Source organism: Narcine bancroftii, chromosome 1 (genome assembly GCF_036971445.1).
Source record: "Narcine bancroftii isolate sNarBan1 chromosome 1, sNarBan1.hap1, whole genome shotgun sequence".
Lineage (NCBI taxonomy): Eukaryota > Metazoa > Chordata > Chondrichthyes > Torpediniformes > Narcinidae > Narcine > Narcine bancroftii.
Genome location: NC_091469.1, coordinates 374,499,551 through 374,522,149, shown reverse-complemented (window position 1 = coordinate 374,522,149; position 22,599 = coordinate 374,499,551). Strand labels below are relative to the sequence as shown.

Sequence of the window (22,599 nt, the reverse complement as noted above, 5' to 3'; positions counted from 1 at the left end):
AGAGTACACCACTTCAGCCAAGTTTTCAATCTCCCTCCTGTATGCTGACTCATCGCCTTTTTTTGAAAAAGTATAATCCACGACCGTGGTATTGTCGGCAAATTTGTAATTGGTGTGATTGTCATACTGAGCCACACGGTCACATGCAAAGTGAGTAGAGCAGCGGGCTAAGAACGCAGCCCCGTGTTGAAAATTGTGGAGATGTTCTTACCAATCCTCACAGATTGTGGTCTGGATTTAATTATACAGTGAAGTGTTGAGTCCCATGACTTGGAGTTTTGAGGTGATGATGGTGTTAAATTCCAAACTATGGTCGATAAAGAGCATCCTGATTAATCCACCATTGCCTGATGATGCGTCTTTTACTGTTAGAATAAGGGGAATGAATGCAAATATTTTGAACGCAAAACATTCTCATCCTGAATTACATTTCATAAATGCTTTCAACTTGAATTCAATTTGAAGAAGCAGTTAATAAGTTGCTGCTTTTTCTTTTTTTTAATTAGTTAAAACTCTGCCATAATTTTATTTTTCTATCTAGGTTTACTGTCATACAGTTTTCAATTCACAGACATGAGTAAACATTAGTAAATATTATGAGTTGTCTCATCATAGTAAAAAATTAAACAAACCACCAGTAAAGTTTTATTTCACTATTATTTCATCTCAACATATGGCAAAGAAACAAGTTAGTTAAATCTAATATGATTTATGATAAAGAATGTGTTCTTCCATTTAAAAAAAATCATTTTATTCAATGCCATGTTTTTCTTTTAATTCCTGAACCTTTTGTATGTACTTCTTCATCATGTCTTCTTTGTCTGAACCTTTCTGTGCTTTCTATGCATACCATTTGGCTTTTCCTTTCAGGTCAAGCATGCCTGGACAGTCTATATTCACATCACCAACAGTTGCTTGTTTGTATAGGCTGTAGAGAAGCAATATCAGCGACTCTGGATTAATCCTGTCCATGCGAAGATTGCAGATTCTCCCTGTGGATTTTCTCCACTACTCCGGTTTCCTCTCACCTCCCAAAGGCACGTAGGTCAAATGGCTGCTGTCAATTGCCCCCAATGTGCAGATGAGTCGTGGAGTCTGAGGAGGTTTAATGAGGGTGTGGGAAAAATAAAATGCAATGAGTATAAATGGGTGCTTGATGGCTAGCATAGAAAGTGGACCGAATAGCCTGTTTTCTGCGGTGACTCTGAATTTCATAAATTTAATTATTTATCTTTGGTATGGTGCTTATTTCTCAATCAATCAAAGAAAATACTTGTGCAGCCGGCTAATATTGCAACGTTGCTCGAGCAAGTATAATTTGCCTGGTGTCATCTTTCTTAAAATCCAGGACAACCAAACTACAATAACTATGATACACTACACCAGATTTATTTAACTTGATCTTCACATCGTCTGCTGCTCCAACGGTACCAGCTCTGCAGATGTTCCCATGTGTGGTCTCTCCTCCCTTGATGGATGCTGCTGCCGTTCTCCCATTTTGTCATTGGAAAACCTGAGGGTACTTACATTTTGGTTCCACCTGGCTTAAAGTACTTTTCAGAATTTAGCAACTAATTGACTAAAAATACCTTTTATTAAAATGCTACATAGACATTGGATGGAAGTTAATAGATCAAACTCAAGAGCTACAAAAACAAATTTGAATCAAGTGATTTATTGGAGCAAATTACATTTCTTTCAGGCTCAAATTCATCTCATGGGACTACACGATAAAGGCCAAAACTGATCAATGATTCCACATTTATACAAAATTTTGTTGGTTAAAAAAGGTAAGGGATCATGGTTCATGGGGTTTATCCAACAGTCTTTTTCCAAGTCTTCCAAGCATCAGAATGCTGTGGGAGAAACATATTATAATTATTAAACATACTTCCTAAAGATAACACACTTCTGTGGTATTAAAATGAGTTCCTTAATATTTTTATTTGAAGATGGCTTTGTATTCTAACCCAATGGCAAAAATCTAATAATCATTGTCTTGTTTTAATCTTATTTATTGTGATTTGCCAGTAAATTATTAATTGACTGACTATGCAGTTACCCAGTCCAGAATTGTAAAGCTTTAAATTGGTTTTGAGGAAGGGTTGCTGGCCCAAAACATTAACCAGTTTCTCCTCCCACAGATGGTGCATCACCACCTGAGTTCTTCCAGCATTTCTGGATTTTTTGGTTCCAATTCCAGAGTCTGCAGTTTTATTAGTTTGTCTAATTGCAGGGTGCAATGGAACACAAATACACTTGGCATCATTTGCACCATCACCTCCAGATGGAGGAACTTAGTCATCCACTAGTTCCTCATGCTTTTTACCCCACCCATTTCAAATGTATGAAGGTCAGATGAACCCTTGACTCCTTTGATGCCCCATCTAGATTAATGCTGGAGATTAAAACTAAGATTTGCCCACTGTAATTCCAGCAAGTCCACTCACAATGGAATTCAGTCTCTTCATTGAAACGGTCAACCCGAAGCTGGACACAGAAAGCATCTACACAAACAACACAGCCACCATTGCGACAAAGTGCACTACCAAAACGTCATCCATCAATAAACGGAGAGTTTGAGCTTTTTAATTAAATGGAATAAAAATACTTGGCTGCTACCATATCTTAGTCAGTGGGGGAGAATGTATAAATTAGAAATATCACAAACAAAGGTCACTGAATGAAAAGCTGCTAAGAAATCATAACCAACTAGTTCAGTATTTTGTTTATATTGCAGTGCAGATGATCTATTTAGCCTTTGGGTTTGACTCAGTGTTGTTTTTGCTTACTCTTGCTTCTTTAGTTCTATGCCCTATGCTGGCATTCCACAAAACACTCTCAATGTGCTCTGCTGGGGTAAACAACTGAGAAAGCATGACATTTTAAATAGAAAGGAGGAAACTCTTATTTTCAAGACTATGACAGGAACGGACAATGTTGATCCACCTACATAGTTCTTAACCCTGGGAACTTGTACACCTGCTTGTGAGACTGAACAGATTCTAAACCCTCCAATAAAATGGACTTGGGGAAGGGAAGGCTTGCATTTATTTTTGTGCTTTTCAGGGTCTTGGGACACCCACAAGGCACTCTAAAGCCAACTAAGCTCTGTGACGTTCAGCCAATGAGTGGCAGTCAAGTTGTGTACAAGGTTCTACAAAAAGCCATAGAACCTCATCATTTTGATGCTTTTCAGTTTTTTTAAATTGAGGACTGAGTATTGCCTGAGACCTCAATACTGCTCATCTTCATTTGACTGTAGTGTTTTACCTCTGTCCCAGGGGGTTGATATCTCATCCCATGACCTGACTCCAAACACTGCAGTACTCTGTCAGTACAAGCCTGAAATGTCAGCATAGATAGGTCCAAGCTCCTGGAATGGGACCTTCGACTCAAGTGAAAGTACTGACGTTATTCTAACAAGGAGGGGAGTTTGAGGATTCCCCCCCCCCCCAACCAGAGGTTTAATTGAGATGTCATGAAAGAGCATCAAAATTGATGGCAGAAACTGGTGAGAGATGTGGATGGAAGCTGTCTGTTAACACAGTGAGAACTTTGTCCTTTATGCTCTCACTACATTTTTCAGCCCATATTTTTTTTAAATGTAGCTGCCACAGCAATCTTAATTCATTTTATCTCAATAATACACACACTGTTATCTCCGTTACCTTAGTCCTGCAACTAAACCAGCTGGCATGAACTTCCTTGAATTGTAGAATCTCATTCCCATTATTCCAGTCAGTGCCCCTGAAACAACTTGAGAATAAAAAGGCATCTATCAAAAGAGATTAGAAAACCATATGCATATTTGCCTGGGGTAACAATTCATGTAACAGACTTGTCAAAAATCATAGGTATTCTAAACAGATCAACCATCGCTTTATCAGCACAAGTGGGCGAGAAGATTTTCCAATCCTCGCATTTAAACTCAATTGAGCCCCATTTCCTGCACTCTTTAAACTTAGTGGGCCCTGACCCCTGCACACACTCTAAACTCTTTTTGTTTAAAAGCCTGTTTCCTGGGCTCCCTTTAAACTCACCCAATATACTGGAAAATTTATGAAAACTATGTAACATTTTTTTTAAAAGAACTAAAAACCTATTGGATGTTACACCTATTAATACACCAATCATCCAGACAATCTGCTTGTCCAGCAATAAAGCAGCCAGATTATTAGAATTTTAAAGTAATCTTTTGGCTCTTATCAAAGTTTAAATTCCTATTAAGCTGCAATGGATCAGTGCTTGTCATCATGGACTCAATCCCGTGGCTTGATGACCTCAAGTTATTGTAGGAGCATGTAGTTCTACAGCACACAAACAGGTCCTTTGTCACAATATGTCCATACCCACCAAGCTAACCCCATTTGCCTGCAATCTAAACCTTCCCAGCCATGTGCCTATTTAATTGTGTTTTGCATTATGCAACTTCTCAGCCAGCTTGTTCCCCAAACCCACCATTCTGTGTGAAAAACATGACCCTCAGAACATTTTAAAATTTTCCCCCTCTCATCTTAAATCTGTGCCCTCTAGCTTTACTTGGAAAAAGACCAAGGCCAGTTGCTGTCTCCATGTCCCTTATGCTTTTATAAAGCTCTACAATTCTTGTTTATATCCTTGACATATCTTGTTCTGATTCAGTATCTAGCCATGAATAAGAAAACAGGAACAGTCACTCCCAAACTATCAGGACCATGACATTGAAACACAATAAACCAACAAATAAGATACACTGTACTAGGCATCTGGTCTTTGAGTACAAATGGAGTCTGATGAAGGGTTCTGGATCGCAAGGTTGACCATTCTTTTACTCCACAAGCTGTTGCTTGATCCACTAAGTTTCTCCAGCAGAGTGCGTATAGTTTGAGGAGTACTCTTCAATTGGAAAAGTAAATCAGGTTGTAACTGTTAATGCATCTAAAAGCAGAGTGGCACTGTAAAATGGAAACATAATTTAACATTTGTTGTTGATTACAATTGTACAGTATACTATGAAAATAACTGATCCTGTGTAAGCCAGAAAGCAAAATCATTCACAAAAAAAGGCAAGCCCAACATTTGAATACCTTAAAAAAAAAATTAATACTCACTCAGAGACAACCATATGTTTTGGGGGTTTTGGGTGATCTGATAGGCGCCGATACCCGCTGCACTCCCAAACAGCAAGCCAGCTGCTAAGGAAGGCACACTACCTGATGCAAACCAAAAGTACATTAATCATTCAGCAAATGTGAAGGAAACACTTGTATTTTGTTATGTAAAAACAGGGAATGTGTGCAATTTAACAGCTCTGTGTTTAGGAAAGTTCCCTTAATCAATATATACAGGTCCCAACTAAAGAGAGAGTGAAATGCTGGATCTCCTATTGGGGAAAGAGACAGGAAGTATGTGTATGGGCACACTTTGGATCCAGTGATCAAAATGCCATAAGTTTCAAGACAATTATGGAAAAGGACAGGTCTGGCCCTGTAAAATACTCCTGTAAAATTAAAAGCAAGACTAATAGGTACAAGGAACCTTGGCTTTTGAGAAATATTGAGACCTTGGTTAAGAAGAGGGAGGTATATAGCAGATATAGGCAGCAAGGAGGAAACAACGTACCAAAGTAGTGCAAGAAAACACAAGGAAATCAGGAGGGCCAAAAGACATTAAGTTGCTCAGGCAGGTAAGTTGAATGGAAACCTTAGGGGCTTCTACAAGTACATTAAGAGAAAATGGATAGCAAGGGACAAAATTGATTTTCTTGAAGATCAGAGCAGTCATTCATGCACACAACCAAGAGATGAGAGAGATACTAAATAGATTTTTGCACTTGTATTTATTCAGAAGGACACAGAGTGTATGGAAGCGAGGCAAAAGAGCACTGAAGTCATGGACGGTGTTTGCTGCCTTGGCACAAATAAAGGTGAATAAATCTCAGGTTCTGCTAAGATGTTCTCTTGGACCTTGAGGGAGGCTAGTTCAGAAATTCTAGAGGTGCCAGCAGAGTTATTTAAAATATCCTTAGCCACGGGTGAGGATAGCTAAGGTTGTTCTGTTTAAAAATGCTCCAAATATGACTCAGGAAATTGTAGATCGGTGAATCTAACGCTACCAGTGGAAGATATTCTACGACATTGAATACACAAGTACTTGGATATTCAAAACTGATCAGAAAGAGTCAACGTTGCTTTGTCATGTCTAGCTAATCTTTTAGAGTTTTTCAAGGAGCTTACCAGGAACGTTGATGAAAGATAGGCCATTAGTATGGCCTTTAACAAGATCCCACATGGGAAATTGATCTATCACCAGGTGTTCAGAGTAAGGTAATAAATTGGATTTATCATTGGCGTTGTGCAAGCCAGAGAGTGATAGAGGATGACTGTCTCTCTGACTGGAAGCCTGTGACTGGTGGTGTGTATCAGGGATCAATGATGGGTGTATATTATTTGTCATCTATATCAATGATCTGGATGATAATGTGGTAAATTGGATTGGTAAAATTGCGGATGACATTAAGATAGAAGGTGTAGTGGAAGCAGGGATGGCTTTCAAAGCTTGCAATGGGATCTAGACAAGCTGGAAACATAGCTGAAAAATGGCAGATGAAATTTAATGCAGACAAGTATAAGACGTTGCATTTAGGTGACAAACCAGGGTAGGACGTACAGGGTAAAAAGCAGGACATTGCAGAGTGTGTTAAAACATAGGGATTGCCGAATACAGACACAATTCCTTGAAAGTGTCATAACAGGTAGAGAGGGATACAAAGAGAGCTTTGGCACATTGAGTATAGGAGTTGGGATGTTAGGGTAAAGTTGCACAAGACGTTGTGAGGCCAAATTTGGAGCATTGTGTGCTGTTTTGGTGTCCTAACTGCAGGAAATATATCAATAAGAGTGATAAAAGAATGCAGAGAAAATTTATAAGAATATTGCTGGGACGTGAGGAGCTGAGTTTATAGGGAAAGGTTGACTAGGTTAGGACTTTATTCTTGAGTGTCGAAGAATGAGGGGAGATTTGATAGAGGTATACAAAATTATGAGGGGTATATAGCAGTCCTCTAACCTTAAACTCTAGTTTGATTTATTTCATGAATACCCTATTTTTTTAAAAAATTAATTTGTTGGGAGAGTAGAATGTGACAAAAACAGGCTCTTCATCCCACTACTTAAATATCCAGAGTGGACTTTTATCTCAATTTTAGTAGCCTTAACAGCACAATGCAGAGGTGTAAATTCTTATACCCAGCTAGCAAATAGTTCTTGTCATCAGAAAATAGCTCAGAGTACTAATTCTGGGACATCTCTGCAAAACTTAAGGTCAGACATCAGAATGCTGTTTTCAAATGATATTATACAATACAAGAAGGAAAACAAGCTTTACAACAGGCAGAAACATATGCAACAATTAAATTAATGGACATAGGTTAAAATATAGGAGTTATTAATCAACCAGAATAATACAATGCTACAAATATTAAAGAGATCCTGAGCAACTTCTCCAAAAAATGTTTGTAATCTAAAGTGATCATGATATACATTAATTAATGTTGGAAAGAGGCAGAATGGAAGTGACTTTGCTCACTCGCCATCAGAGGAGTTTTATTCTCCCCTCTCTGATGGATAGAGCTGAAGTACCTCACACATAGAGATAGCTTCCTCATTCAATGACAGAAAGAGAGGGGACTAGGATGAGGACAGCTCCCAGAAAGAAGCCCAATGCTGGAAAAAGAGAATTCTCCCACTACAAATGGAGAAAAACAACAGGGAGACGAAACCTCTCTCACTTAATGGGGCACTGGAGGACAGGATAATGCAAAGAGGGGCGGCTGCTCAATCAAAGAGGGACGTGAGGGGGGGGGGGGGAAGAGAGGAGCTCCCTCGGTGATTGACAATAGGGAGATGGGTGTTCTCTCCCTCCAGAGACATGGGAGTGGAGGGGGTCCTGATAAATAAACAGTAGGGAGAGGGGAGGCCCCCACAATGTTGGAGACACAATAGGGGGATAAGGGGGCACTGGGAGAGGGAAGCTCCGATGGGAAGGGAGCTTCCTCTGATGCAGGGACACTGGAAGGAGGGGAGCTCCCCAAACACCGATGGGAAGTGGAAGCTCACTCACTCACAGACGAGGGAGAACGGAGTTCTCTTCCCACTGAAATGTGACCTTATTTTTCTCGGTACCCGAGCCGCAATCTCTTAGTTCCCCTGCCCTGAAATTCTCACCGGCTTTGACATAGCCCAGCACTCCTCCCGAAGCCACCAAAGCCGCATAGCCAAACCCCCACCAGTCCACCGCCATGGCGCTCCGCATTCGTCTGAGCATGCGCAAGTGACGCTGGGCGGACTGGGGAGAGGGCGCGCATGCGGCTGAGATGCAGAAGAGGAGGAGGAGCAACCGCGGAAGCGTCATTGACTGCTGTGGACTTGGAGCGCGGGAGGGGGAGGGGCTCTGGACTTGGAGATGTTGAGGGAGTGGGGGGGGGGGGGGGGAGTAAAAACTTTTTTTTTCTTTCCGGCCCTTTTCGACATCCGAAGTTTTTAAATTCAACTAGTTTTGAAGGGTCAGTCACCCCCATAAATAACAGTCCATGAACCTTGCTCCAAAGAGCAAAAAGGTCAGCAACATCTGTCCCTGACTTCGAGTACGTGCAAGGTTTAGTGGTGTGTACGCCTGGGAAAACTTTTACAGGACAAATCCTCCCACCAAATGGCGCCCTATGTTGACCACATTAGTTCATCTGTTGGCATTATCACTACAACATTGGCATATATCCTTATTTCCAAATATAATAACTTTTAAGAATATGAAATAACAAAATCTTCACAGAATCACAATGTGCAAAATAAAACATCTGCACCATGGGCATGGTCGGTCCAGCCTCACAGCTCCAGTACCATGGTTCAAGGCCACTGACTACCAATTTCCAGCCAGGCAAGCCCACTCCCGAAACGTCATCATGCCCACCTTTTGCTTCTTCTCTCCTTTGTTTTAGCATCTACACCTCCTCCATCAATACCATTCAGGGTCCATAAACAATCCTTCCAAGTGAAGCAACATTTTACTTGTGAATCTGCAGGGGTCATCTACTGCATTCAGTGCTCCTGTTGTGGTCTCCTCCACATCAGAGATTGGGAGATTGATTTGTTAAGCACCTCAGCTCTCTCCACCGCAATAGTGTGGATCTCCCAGTGGCCACCCACTTCAATTCCCATTCTATTCCCTTGCTGACATGTCTGTCCATGGTCTCGTGCACTGCCAAACTGAGATCACCTCATCTTCTGACTGGGCACCCTCCAACCAGATGGCATCACCATCAACTTCTTAAACCACTGCCCCACCCCCTCCCCTCCCCTCCATTTCTTCCCCCAGCTCTCTCTCCCTTTTCCCCGTTTCCTTTCACATAGACAGAAATCAATATTCACCTCTGGTTATTGTATCCAATTAACACCTTTTGTTGGTCTAGACTCCTCCCCCAGCCAGCATGTCTCGATTTTGAGATTTCCTGATTTTAATTTAGTCCTTGAAGATGGGATCACACCTGAAACGTCAACAAGATACTGTTTCTTTGTCTCCTATGGATGCTAATGAGACTGGCTAAATTCCTCCAGAATTTTGCTGTGTTTTTGCAGATGATATTCTTGCTGCTATGAACTGGGATGGGTTCAGAAACCACCAATATAAATAAAAAGGTGCATTCATCATTCGTCTTGTACTGAGGATGTGCCGATCACTGCTGGAAATTAGTTCTGTCTCTGTGATTGGCAAATGGATTTAGAATTTCCAACTGAAAATCATCTAATAATTAAAGTGTTTTTATTTGTGGTTAACTGTAAGAAAACAGTTTATTTGGAGACTATCAATATCCTCCATATATCCTCTTTACCAATACAAATAGGTAAAATCAATCCATAGATCGAGTTGGATGTGTATTATTTTCACACAGAAGGGAAGAATTAATTTTAATTGGTTTTACAGCTTCATTTTCTTTCTACTCTCCTTTATTTTAACAACTTTTTTTCTCTTGCATAAAATTTGGTGCTCTGTCTCTGGATGAACAGCTTCAACCAAGGGAGTAGTTTTCATTTTATTTTTCTTCCCTTTGCGACATTTATCGGTAGCTGTATCTTCTGCAACAGAACAAACAAGAAAATAATGAAGAATTCAAGATCAGTGGATTAGTACTCAGTGAAAGTTTTGGTCAAGTCCTTTGGATTTAGGATCAGTGCTCATTTCTTTATCAGACATTTATGGAAAACAGATTCTATTAATAACTATCTGTATAAATATTTATTTTGCCTTCTGAAGCAATTTACTTTGAAATCCCATATTCAGTTTTAAAACAACACAACAAATAATAAAGTCATCTGAAGATTCAATTCTCCTATGTTTTGTTCTGATATTGTTGGCCATGATATTAGGAAAAGTGGACAAACATTTTTTTGTTCAAAATAATTAAACACATATTTAATGAGGGAAATGCAGTTTGCAAGCTTTTGTCCCAAAAAAATCCCTATTGATTAATTCCATCTTGATTTTCCACTTTCTTCGACAAATCTAAATGTAATGAGTTTCCTGGTTTAATCTTTTGGAAATGTGGCATATTTGCCCCGTGTTATTTTCCAGTGCAGATCTTTCCTTGATGGGTTGGACACATAACAATCGTTTTTAGAACTCTTGCTCTTCTTTGCTCGTTACACATTTTTTTCCTCAGTCTACATCAGCAAAGTTGATGCCCTTCATTTTTTAAAAATTACACCAAATCTATTTATCACTGCTTCATAATCCAATTGGATACACGTGACTACCAGCTATCAAATATGTTTTGCTTCATGCATTTATACATATCCAATCCAAACCCTGCTTGGTGTGTTTTAGCTTTTAATGCCTTTAAATACTCTATTTTAGAACTATTCTTTATTCCAAAGCTGCCACTCATGCACCTTACTTCTCTTAAATAGTTCTAGCTGCTACCTCATTCCTTTGTAATTAACTTAAAAGTGAGACTCTGAAAGAACACATGTTGACATCAAGGGCTTTTGGACACAGCAGATGGATTCAGGCTAAACAAATTAACGTCACATCATAATCTTACCATCACGGATTACACTGCACTAACATTATCCGGTATTTCAAAAAAAGTTTTTTCCCTAATGACAGCCATTCTGTTATTTTAAATCTCACACACCTGCAATGTTTATATTTATGGACACAGGAATACCCTATAATCAGGAAATGAGCATCATCTTTCTCAGTTGAGCTGTCGACCAAGGTTTATCAGAAGATTCAGGGGAGTACCAACTGGGCCAGTCTACAAGAAACAATCAGCTTGCAGATGGATGTCATCATGATTACCACTTCAACCTTGTTCTTGTTATTTAACATGTTAAAACATCCCAAGGGACTTCACAGTAGTAAGAATCACACGTGACCCAATGTTTGATCAAAAGTGCAGATTGTAAGGACCAACGTAACAGAGAACAGAGGGAGCAAGATGATTGACAGTTCCAGATCTCCAGAATCATTTTATCTGAATTTTAAGTTTAATTTTAATCTAGAGATAGAGCACAGTAGCCATCCTTCCGGCCCACGAGTGTGTGTCGCCCAAATACACTCATGTGGCTAATTAACCCACCAAACCTGTATGTCTGGAACATGGAAGGAAAGCAGAACACCCAGAGGAAACCCATGCAGTCATGGGAAGAATAAAAACCAGGGTCGCTGGCACTGTAATAGTGTTGCACTAACCACTGTGCTAAACGTGAACACTAATGAGTTAGTGATTAAAACACTGGATGCTTGAGTGGCAAGAATTGCAGGAGTAGAAGTACTTGGCGAGTAGATGGGAAAATGTAGAAATTTGCATCCATACCTTTACACTGTGTGTTCTGTTCCTCATCTACTTGTGTTACACTTGTTGCACTTGATAACCACACAGCTAAACAAGTAAGTCGGGCTTCAGTATTTACTTCACTTAGCAGTAATGGAGAACTTTGAATCTGTGAACAGATAGAGATAAAAATAGAAAATATCGCTAGATGCATACCAGATCCTTGAAACCAATAATTCTGTCTATGTCCTCTGTCGGATTGCTTTCCTGATCCCCTTTATTTCCTCAAACATGCGAGAGGAAAGTCCTGTATACAACACCTGAATTACTGATTGTTCAACTTTCAATCCAGAATTACTTGATTTTCACTCCTTCTCTTTCAGGTTTAAATATGCATCACAATTTTGTTTCACTTAGTAGAAGCGGATTTGAAATAGACTTCTATGACTGCGATCTCTAAATTTTGATTTGGCCAGACAGACTCAAAATTCAATGGATTCATCAATGAACTGCTTTGAAAAGTACCAACCCACATCCCAAAGATTAATCAAAAGTTAATTGGCTGCTGTAAATCACCCCAAGTGTGTGGCTGAGAGGTAGAATCCAGGGGGGTTGGAAATGTGGAGAGAATAAACATTTTGATTAACATAGGATTGACATAAATGGGTGGTTGATGGTCAGCAGGGAGCCAGCATGTTGATGGCCTTGTTTCTATGCTTCATCTCTCTATGGCTCTAAAGGGCAGTGGAAACAGAGGAGTCTTTGAATATTTGGATATAAATAAATTCTTGAAAAGCAAGGTTAATTGAGGAGTGGGAAAGGAGAATGTAGAGTAGAGGTTATGATCAGATCATCACAAATTTGTTTAATGGTGGGGTTAGTCTGAGGGCCAAAGTGGCTTACTGCTTCTGATTCCATGTGTGAGATAAGATGAGAGTTTACTGTCATGCATAGATACACCAAGATTGTTACTTGCTGCTGCCACACAAGACACATCAACTAGAAAAGTATACATTAAATTACCATAAAGTGCCAAGACAGAAAAAGGGACAAGTAATATTTAGATAAATATTCACATTTGCAGCTAGTCCAAGAAAAAGAATATTTCAGTGGTGCAGGCAAATCTTGGTTGCCCAGAGTTGTTTATGCTTAGAAACATGGAAGTCTGTAGATGCTCTGATTGAAGTCAAAGCAGAGAAATGCTGGGTGAACTCAGCTGGTCTTGCAGTCCATAGGAGGTAAAGATGTATCACTGACGTTTCAGACCTGAGCCCTTCCTCAATGTAAGGGGAAGGGCTTAGGGTCAAAACATTAGTAATACATCTTACCTCCTATGGAAGCTGCGAGCCAGCTGAGTTCCTCCAACATTTCGGTGTTTCGTTTATGATTAGGGCCAGGGTAATGCATGGTGGTTCAAGAACCTGCTGGCTTTTGGATAAAAACTGTTCTTGAATGTGAAGCTGACAAACTTCCAGCTGCTGTACCTTCTACCTGAAGGTGGCAGCGAGAAGAGGTTATGACCAGGTTTATGGGGTCCTTTATGATGTTGGCTGCCTTCTTGAGGTAGCATCTCACATATATGATTTAAATGAATGGGAGGTCAGTGCTAGTGATGGACTTGGCTAGGTTTTCCACTTTCTGCAGCATTCTGTGTTCCTGGACACTCAAATTACCCAACCAGGCTGAGATGCAACCAATCAGTACACTGGTTCAATAAATCATTCGACAACATGTCAAATCTCCTCAGATGTCTTGGAAAGTAGGGTAACAATAGTAATAAGAATGGCCCTCAATCATAAAATTATGGGGCAAGGGAAACACTGAAATGAAGGACATCAGAAAATGGATTCTGCACAAGGAAATTTATACAAACAGTAAAATTGGAAATCCAGAAAAATACTTCAAGCCAACTGCAAGAAGTCACAGGTTTATATAGCCATCACCATAATTTATCCTTCATACTTGGAATAGGTTTCTAGAGGTAGGAGACTGGAATCATTTAAGAATGAACTAGAGCTGTAATTCTGAATGTTTTATGACAATTTTGGATGATAACCTTATCTACTGCTAATGGTCACTCAGGTTGTACTGTATCAGAGACACCCACATTCCCCCACACTCCAGCAGCAAAACAATATTTTGTTTATTTTCCCCCAGTTCTTTCAATCTCAAATGTTAACTCAGTTTCCCTTCCCACAGATGTGGTGTGACATAATGAGTATTTCCAATGTTTTCTATCTTGAACTAATGTCAAAGAAAGTCTGGAAAAGCAAGATTTGACAAGTGATGTGGAGAGTTTGCAATATATATATAGGTTAATGGAAAAGCAAATATTATGAGTCAAGATATTGAGATCAAGAGCCACAAGGCAATTTTGTAACTCGTTAAATTCTGGAAAGTTCTTGTGGAAGCTTTAGAGAGGGTGCAGAGGAGATTTACCAGATGCTGTCAGAATTGGAGAACCTATCTTATGAGGAAAGTTAAAACACAATGGTAGACAAACTCAGCAGGTCAAACAGTGTCCTTTCTTTTTCTTTTTTTTTCTTCTTTTTCTTTGGCTTGGCTTCGCGGACGAAGATTTACGGAGGGGTAATGTCCACGTCAGCTGCAGGCTCGTTTGTGGCTGACAAGTCCGATGCGGGACAGGCAGACACGGTTGCAGCGGCTGCAGGGGAAAATTGGTTGGTTGGGGTTGGGTTTTTCCTCCTTTGTCTTTTGTCAGTGAGGCGGGCTCTGCGGTCTTCTTCCAAGGAGGTTGCTGCCCGCCGAACTGTGAGGCGCCAAGATGCACGGTTTGAGGCGATATCAGCCCACTGGCGGTGGTCAATGTGGCAGGCACCAAGAGATTTCTTTAGGCAGTCCTTGTACCTCTTCTTTGGTGCACCTCTGTCTCGGTGGCCAGTGGAGAGCTCTCCATATAACACGATCTTTGGAAGGCGATGGTCCTCCATTCTGGAGACGTGACCTACCCAGCGCAGTTGGATCTTCAGCAGCGTGGATTCGATGCTGTCGGCCTCTGCCATCTCGAGTACTTCGATGTTGGTGATGAAGTCGCTCCAATGAATGTTGAGGATGGAGTGTCCTTTATATAGCATCGGGTATGTAGTTTTATATTTGCTATATAAAGGACACTCCAACCTCTCTCTCTCTCCACCCCCCACCCACTGTTCCAGGTGACAATTGCCAATACCAAGGACATCTGTTTAAATTGAGTGAAGGAACATTTTGAGGAGATGTTAGCAGGAGGTTTTTTTTTAAAAAGAAAACAATGGTGGGTTCTTGGAATGTATTCCTGGGGGTTGTGGTTGAGATTGATACAAAAGAGACAATAAAAAGGCATTTCGATAGACACATGGATTCAATAAATTTGTGGGGGTGGAGAATAGAAGGTAAAGACTAGAGAGGGAAGGATTAAATTGATCATGGAATAGGTTTATTTAGGTCAGCACAATTTTTGTGAGCCAAAGGGCTTGTACTCTGCTGTACTGTTCCATTAAATTAGAACAAAAAAATACTAGAAATACAAGTCTACCACAGGTCAAACAAGCTTTCTAATAGAGAGAAAAAAATTAAGATTTCAAGTTTCTGGCTTTTCATCAGAACCAGCTGATGATGTGTAGCAGAACGTAGCAATCAGAAATCCTGCTGGAGAAAATAGTCCACAAGACCAGAAGAGAAAGGAACAGAAGCTGGATATTCATTCTACTGAGTCTGCCCTACCATTCAATAATGAACCATTTTCCCACTCAGCCCCACTGCCTGGCCTTCTCCCCATAACCTTTGATCCCCTGGCTAATCAAGAACCTATCAGTCTCTACCTAAAATGAACTCCATGACTTGGTCTCCACAACCACCTGTGCCAACAAATTCCAAGATATACCAACTCTGTCCAAAGAAATTCCTCCACATCTCTGTTCTAAGCGAACACCCTTCAACACCTCTTGACCTCGACTCTACAATGTGGGGGAACAAAAAATCTTTCGATAACTACTCTGTCCATGCCTTTCAGCACACAAAATATTTAAATGAGATTTCCCCCCTCACCCTCAAAATTCTAACAATGACAGGCCAACAGCTGTCAGACACTCCTCATATGATAATCCTTTCATTCCCAGAATTATCTTTGTGAACCTCCTCTGAATGCTCTCTAATGTCACCACATCCTTTCTTAAATGAGGAGCCCAAAGCTGCTCACAATACTTCGTGAAGTCTCACCATTGCCTGAAAAAGCCTCAACATTATAGCCCTGCTCTTATGTTCTATTCCTCTTGAAATGAATGCCAGTATTGGATTTGTCTTCTTCACCATAAGGATTCCCAGATCCCTTTGCATCTGTGTATTTCCATTTTTCTCCCCATTTAGAAAATAGTCTGCCCATTTATTTTTTCCACTAAAGTGCATGAGCATACACTCTCCAACATCTAATTAATGGTAGGTATTGCAGGATGAACAACAATAGGTGGGATAAATAACAGGTGGGATGAGTGACAGAAATACAAAATATAAAAAGAAAATTCTGGAAAGACTCAGGAGCATATTTAACATTCATAAAATAAGCTGAATGCCTACCTCTTCAATGTTCAGCTTCCATAGTTTAATGTAGCCATCACTGGATGCTGTGGCAAGAATGTTATTCTGTTCCACTTGAAAGAAGTACAGTACTTTCACTCTGATGAAATGTAAAGTTTAAAGTTAGATACAGGTTGAGTATCCCTTATCCAAAAAGCTCCAAAGACCGAAACGTTTTGAGTGGAGAGAGTGCAGAGAAGGTTTACCAGAATGTTACCTGGGTTTAAGCATCTAGAGTATAGGGAGAGATTGGACAGATTAGGTCTTTATTCTTTGGAGCGTAGAAGGTTGAGAGGGGATTTGATAGAAGTATTTAAGATTATGAAAGGGATAGACAGAGTGGATGAGGATAGACTATTTCCGTTAAGAGGAGGAAAGATTAAAACAAGAGGACATGAGTTAAGAATTAAGGGGCAGAGGTTTAGAGGTAACATGAGGGGGAACTTCTTTATTCAGAGAGTGGTAGCCGTGTGGAATGATCTTCCGGGAGAAATAGTGGCGGCGGAGTCGATTGTATTATTTAAGAAAAGGTTGGACAGGTATATGGATGAGAAGAAGAAGGAGGGTTATGGGCATTGTGCAGGGAGGTGGGACTAGAGAGGGGTGTTTGGTTCGGTGCGGACTAGAAGGGCCTAATGGCCTGTTTCCGTGCTGTAATTGTTATATTATGTTATGAGTGCCAACATGATGCCATAAGTGGAAAATTCCACACCTGACCTCACTTGCCCATGTGGGGCTCTAACACTTTGTTGGTGCCAGTTTGTTACCAACCATTGTTACCATCAGACCATCAGTGCATTACTCACTGTGGTTTTTGCTTATTCTCTGTTCTGCAGTACAAAGATATTGTTGAAAGTGGCCAAAATGGTTCTGAATCAAGTCAAATACAAAACATAATTTTCATGTGAAATCTGAAATTCATCTCCATATAAAATGCTATTTTTGACTGTAACATGACTTGCAACATTATCACATTGAAAAAAAAAATGCTGTAACCTTTTGATCAAAACACATCACAGGTGGAGACTGAAAGCCAACCATTGTTTGTTGTTTAATAGATGATAGAGGTATTCTGCTTAGTTACCCTAAATGCATTATTCCAAAATCCAAAAATCAGAAACACTTTTGGACCCATGCATTTCATATAAGGAGTACTCAACCTGTAATTGAAAGTAACAGAATGGTGAATCTGTTGGAATGAAAAGTCAACTCCCTACACTGTGCAGGCTTGATAAGAATTTAAGATATGATTTTGTGCAAAAGCAATTCCTCCTCCATTCACCACTAACGTTATCAATGTCATACACATCTAAGGCAAGTGGGCAGCACCCACGCTCAACAGACATATCGTGCTGCAGAACTGATTGAATCTTCTAATTGGGTTTTTCTGCATGACTCAGAAGATTATAGGTTCAAGCCCCTTTACAGGACTTAAACACACAACATGGGCCAACTGCTTAGATGCATTAGGAAGAGGTCACATTATCTTTCATTAAGTAGTCTCCTGTCTGTTCATGGAAAGATAAAAGATGCTCCCTATAATTCAGAGTGGGGAATTGCCTTGGTTTGAAGAATTGGAGGCAGTTACCCTGATGATCTTGACAATGTTTAAACTTTAACAAACATAACCAAAAAAAATCCATTGATCCAATTTCTTCGATGATCACGTCATGTACTAAATTGCATCCGTGGAGTCAAAAATAATTCTTTTACTGTGAAACACAATTTGTGAAAAGTGGTATGTAAATACAAATATTGCCTAATGGAGATTTCATAGCAGCAGTGTCTTCAGTTATGCTACAGAATTGCCAAACATCAAAGCCAGAAGCTTACCAACATCGTAGAACAGGTTACTTTAGATTGGGATTGAAAGCAAAAATTCACTGACAAAGGTTTCAAAATTATAGAGCATCTAGAACAGGGAATCCTGAACAATGGTTCACAACAATTCTCAACTTGATCTACTGCCCCAGACTTGAGATATTCTTCCATGTGGAAGGTCCAAACTGCTGCACTTAGGATAATTTCCTTCAGATTCTCGGGTCAATGCAGAGAGCATTGATCACACAGGAAGTGGTAGTAAGCATCAAAGGATTCAAACTTTGTGGTAAAAATGGCTTCAGAAAGAAGATCGTAATTTGGGGTAGGGTCCGATGGAGAAAATGGCTGTGTTGGGTGCGAAAATGTATTTTACATAATGGAAGACAGCAGGCAAGCCATGGAGAAGGTGAAGTCCTCTGCGCTAGTCCAAGTTGGGTTGGTCTTTTAAGTTGTACCTCAAGCAGGTTTCAATCCTCTAGTTTTAGCCAACTCGTGCATTTGGCACATGGGACTTTTGAAACTCATATGCTCAGTAAAACTTTGGACAAATTATATTAATTGTTTGCTGGATACCTTTGATAAAGTCCAACATATAAGGGTAGGGAAGAGTGCAAATCTAAACCACAAGGAACACATTGGCATGAACTAAGAACTGATCGACAAGAGAGGAAATAGTAGGAATAAATAGTTCTTTTTTGAGGTAGCAAGTTAAAACCAAGTAATTGAATAAACCCAAGAAACATAATATACAAACAAAATGGTTTAACAGGGATGGAGTTAGCATGAATATGCTGATGAGAGAGTAGTATTTCCCTTTCTGCACACTTGCCAGAGGTGGTCCATAGTGAAGACATAGTACAGAAAATATATTGGCCAAATATTAAAAAAAGTTGTAAATTTGAACAAATAAAAATTAATTCTCAAAAAATTCTCCCACTGAAACAAAACAAAACAAAAAGGGCTCGCGCTCACCAGTCACTTGCCTCTACTGGTGGTGAATGGGTTCATTATTGGTGGCCTGCTACAAGTAAAAGAGTACTTCAGGTGCTTAATGGGTGAAAAACATTGAGAATTACTGAGACAGAGCTATGAATATTGAATGGTGGAGCCAGCTTGAAGGGCCTGAATATCCTTTATTTTCCAATGGTTTCGGTGATAAGGAAACCTTTTCTCATGCAGTTGAGTTGTCATGTTCTGGTCTTCTCTGCCCATGTGAGTTGGGAAAGCAGATCCAGAAAAGAGTAGATACTGGAGAGAAAATAAATAAAAGTTGTAGAACCCGAAGTATGGGATGTATTGATTTTTTTTTTATTTTTTAAAGTGAGGATCACTGGACTAAAATAACTCCTTCTAATGCTGAAATACGACTACCCAACTGTATGTTTGAAGTATGTGAATCAGGGACAGTTAAAATTGAACAGATGGTAGGTACCTCTGATTAGTCCAATCTGACTCTTAGACTCGAGATGCAATTGGACATCCTTCACTGAGGCCATTAATATTCACTGATGAAGTAAATTCCATAACGTTAAACTCCAAGAATTTTTTTGGAGGTTCAAATGAAAGGAGGAACTGAGATAAAGTGGTGGTTCAAGCAACCAAGAGTTGTGGATAAGGATTGAACTGGGGATGAAAATAGGGTTTTGAGAGGGAAAGAGAGTAAATGCAAAAAAAGTGATAATCATTTTTTAAATTTTAAAAATACAACACAGCTGAAAGTTTTTCCAACCCATGCTGCCCAATTAATTGCGAGCTATACAAGTGGCACAAGAAGTGGGATCACAGCCTAAAGTCATCAAAAAGTGGAAAAAAAAGTGTGGTTTATCTGGATAGCAGTGACAACTTTGGGATTTTTAAAATTCAAGGATGCTTTAGACAGGCAGATTTTCCCAGAGACAATGATGAAGAATTTGTAAACTATGATCAGAGAGGGCTAGAAAACAATATAAATATCAAGTGAGATGCTGAGCAATTGCTGACATTGGGATTTTTTTTAAAATTACATTTAAAAAATTTAGACATACAGGAATGGTAACAGGCCTTTTCTGCCCACAAGTCTGTGCCACCCAATTGACCTACAACCCTCTGGTACATTTTGAACAGTGAGAGGAAACGAAAGCCCCTGGGGAGAACCCACGCAGACATGGTTACAGACAATGCTGGATTTGAATCCTGGTCCTGATAGCTGGCGCTGTTACAGCTTTGCCTTAACTACTATGTTGTGTCCCCCATGGGATAGTGTGGCACGAGGTGTTGGCATGATTTACAAGGTTTAATAGGAATACAGAGTGAAACTAAAGGAGCATTCAGTCAGAAAGAGGTTGCCCCATCTAAATGCTAATAAACAATATCAATGAGCTTACAAACCAAAATTTTACACTGTACCTGGCCTCATGAGCTTTGAATTCAGAAATACATTTTCTTGACTTTATGTCATACAGCCTGACATACTCTTCATTTCCAGCAATGGCGATGATAGACTCCTATTAATCAACAGAACATACTGAACTTTAATAACAACGTGAATGTAATTTCACTGTAGAACAACATGATGGACTGCAACTCAAAGCAAGTACTGCCAATTCTAGACACTGCAATAATCTATTAAAGTACTGCCAGCTTACTATACTTTTTAAAGTTCCTACCTCTACACACCATCCTTCACCATTCATTTAATGGCCATGATATCTCACTCCATTACAGACATTGTTCCACCCACTGGCCTCTCCAATTTCTCAGCTACCTTGCTTTCTCAGTTGTGATTGAGAGATCTTCAACCCGAAACATGAACTCTTTCCACAGAGGTTGCCTGACCTGCTGAGTTTTTCCAGCATTTTCTACTTTTATTTTAGATTTCCAGCATCTACTGTTTTATTTTCTGATTTCCTTTTAAATGTAGAGCCTGGTAACAGGCTCACGAAACAATGTCCTCCCCCCATACACCAACTAACCTACGATCCTCATACATTTTGAAGGGTGGGAGGAAACCAGAGCACACAGGGAAAGCCCAGACAGACATGTGAAGAACGTACAAACTCCTTCTAGTCAGTGGCAGATTCCAACCCAGGTCACTTCTGCTAAAACAGTGTTACACTAACAGCTATGCTGTTTCATAGACAAGCGAGATTAGTAACAAGCAAGGTCACATAAGGTCAATTTTGACAAGCTCTTTTTTTGGGTCAAGGTTGCAGAAGCATGCCTTACATTCCCATTTTGTTTCATGTACCATCTCTAGGCTGTAGAGAAATAGTTTAATAAAAATCAAAAACAATACTGTACCATACATGTTCTACATTCTATTCACTTTTATTTATTTGCTAACATGGAAACTGATATTTCCACTGTTCCAATGCGAATTCAATTACATTTATCTTAGATTTACATTCCAAAATTTTGTACTGTTGGTGATACATTTTGGTTTACATTTATCTCCACTAACCTTCAGTTGTCACATGTTTTTTTATATTTGCACTTTGATAATGATGGTTCAAATATGGCACAGAATTTTTTAGACTATGCTTGAAATATTAGGATAACGATCACAATTAATCAGAATCCAACAAAAAAATGAAAGTACAAGAAATAATGGCTGTATCCACAGAAACTGTACTTTGACCTGCTTTTGCAGGTGCAGAGAAATACCATGCTTTCCATTGAGGAATTGTGTTTTTTTTTCCTTAAAAACATGCAGTTATGAGGCAGAAGTTTATTGATGGTTGCTTATATACAGGGAGAGTATAGAGGAATGGGGAAATGGAGCAATAACTCTCTTTTCCACAGGGTTTCAAATGGATCAGGAAATAAATCGATGGGGGGGGCAGGAGGGAGAGTCACGTGACATGGAGGACATAAAACTCCCAGGAAAATAAAAGAAAATGATTATTTAATTGAAGTAAAGAGAGATTAAAATATGAAGGAAGAATATAAGAATAGTCTATTTACTTTTTAAAATGCCTTTGAAGAAAGGAATTGTTGTTGCTGGAGCGGAAGAAGCTATTGAAGAGATGCCTTTGAGGCAGAGAAATCCTGGATCTGAAGTGATAACCAAGGCCTGTCAGAGAGTTGAGTTGTTGGGAGTAGCAGTGAGTGTGACCGCCTCTCGGCTGGCGAAGATGGCATCTGGCCAAGGAAAACATTCTTTAAGCAAGGTCAGAGGCTCGAGTTTGAGTGAGATGATTGATTTCAGTGGCCAATTAGCAACTGTGGTGGAACATGGACAGACAGGATTTGGAGAGGTTGCTTCAGTCAATGAAGATGTTAAACAAGTTAAATATAAAACTAAGGCTATACAAAAGGATAAAGAGAACACTGATGGTGAATTGCCACACATGGTATGGGAAATGCAGGATTATATCAAAATGATGTGGAAAAAAATAAATTATTTAAGATCTGAGGTT

The 22,599-nt window shown here is 39.7% G+C and overlaps 2 protein-coding genes and 1 pseudogene across 6 annotated transcripts in view; all 3 read right to left on the bottom strand.

Annotated features, from left to right (window-relative positions):
- Positions 1-690: 690 nt before the first annotated feature.
- Positions 691-972, bottom strand: LOC138758684 (acyl-CoA-binding protein pseudogene; annotated as a pseudogene).
- Positions 973-1,659: 687 nt separating this feature from the next.
- LOC138751267 (transmembrane protein 14C-like) lies at positions 1,660-8,362 on the bottom strand. 4 transcript variants are annotated; one of them, XM_069913341.1, is made up of 4 exons: positions 8,208-8,362; positions 5,094-5,191; positions 3,672-3,778; positions 1,660-1,856 (listed from the first exon to the last, which is right to left on the bottom strand). In XM_069913341.1, the coding sequence occupies exons 1-4, from the start codon at positions 8,345-8,347 to the stop codon at positions 1,815-1,817; spliced, it is 387 nt and encodes a 128-aa protein (XP_069769442.1). In that variant the 5' UTR covers positions 8,348-8,362; the 3' UTR covers positions 1,660-1,814. The 4 variants fall into 4 exon arrangements, with proteins under 4 accessions (XP_069769442.1, XP_069769443.1, XP_069769444.1 ...); XM_069913342.1 differs by having other exon boundaries at positions 3,672-3,759; XM_069913343.1 differs by having other exon boundaries at positions 5,094-5,195; positions 8,208-8,315.
- Positions 8,363-9,781: 1,419 nt separating this feature from the next.
- Positions 9,782-22,599, bottom strand: part of pak1ip1 (PAK1 interacting protein 1) — a 35,712-nt gene continuing 22,894 nt past the window's right edge. For both annotated transcript variants that reach the window (XM_069913339.1, XM_069913340.1), the window contains 4 exons: positions 20,588-20,685; positions 16,382-16,481; positions 11,855-11,981; positions 9,782-10,112 (listed from right to left, as the gene is read on the bottom strand). In XM_069913339.1, the coding sequence (XP_069769440.1) occupies positions 9,955-10,112; positions 11,855-11,981; positions 16,382-16,481; positions 20,588-20,685 (483 nt within the window). In that variant the 3' untranslated portion in view covers positions 9,782-9,954. The remainder of the gene's footprint in view (positions 10,113-11,854; positions 11,982-16,381; positions 16,482-20,587; positions 20,686-22,599) is intronic.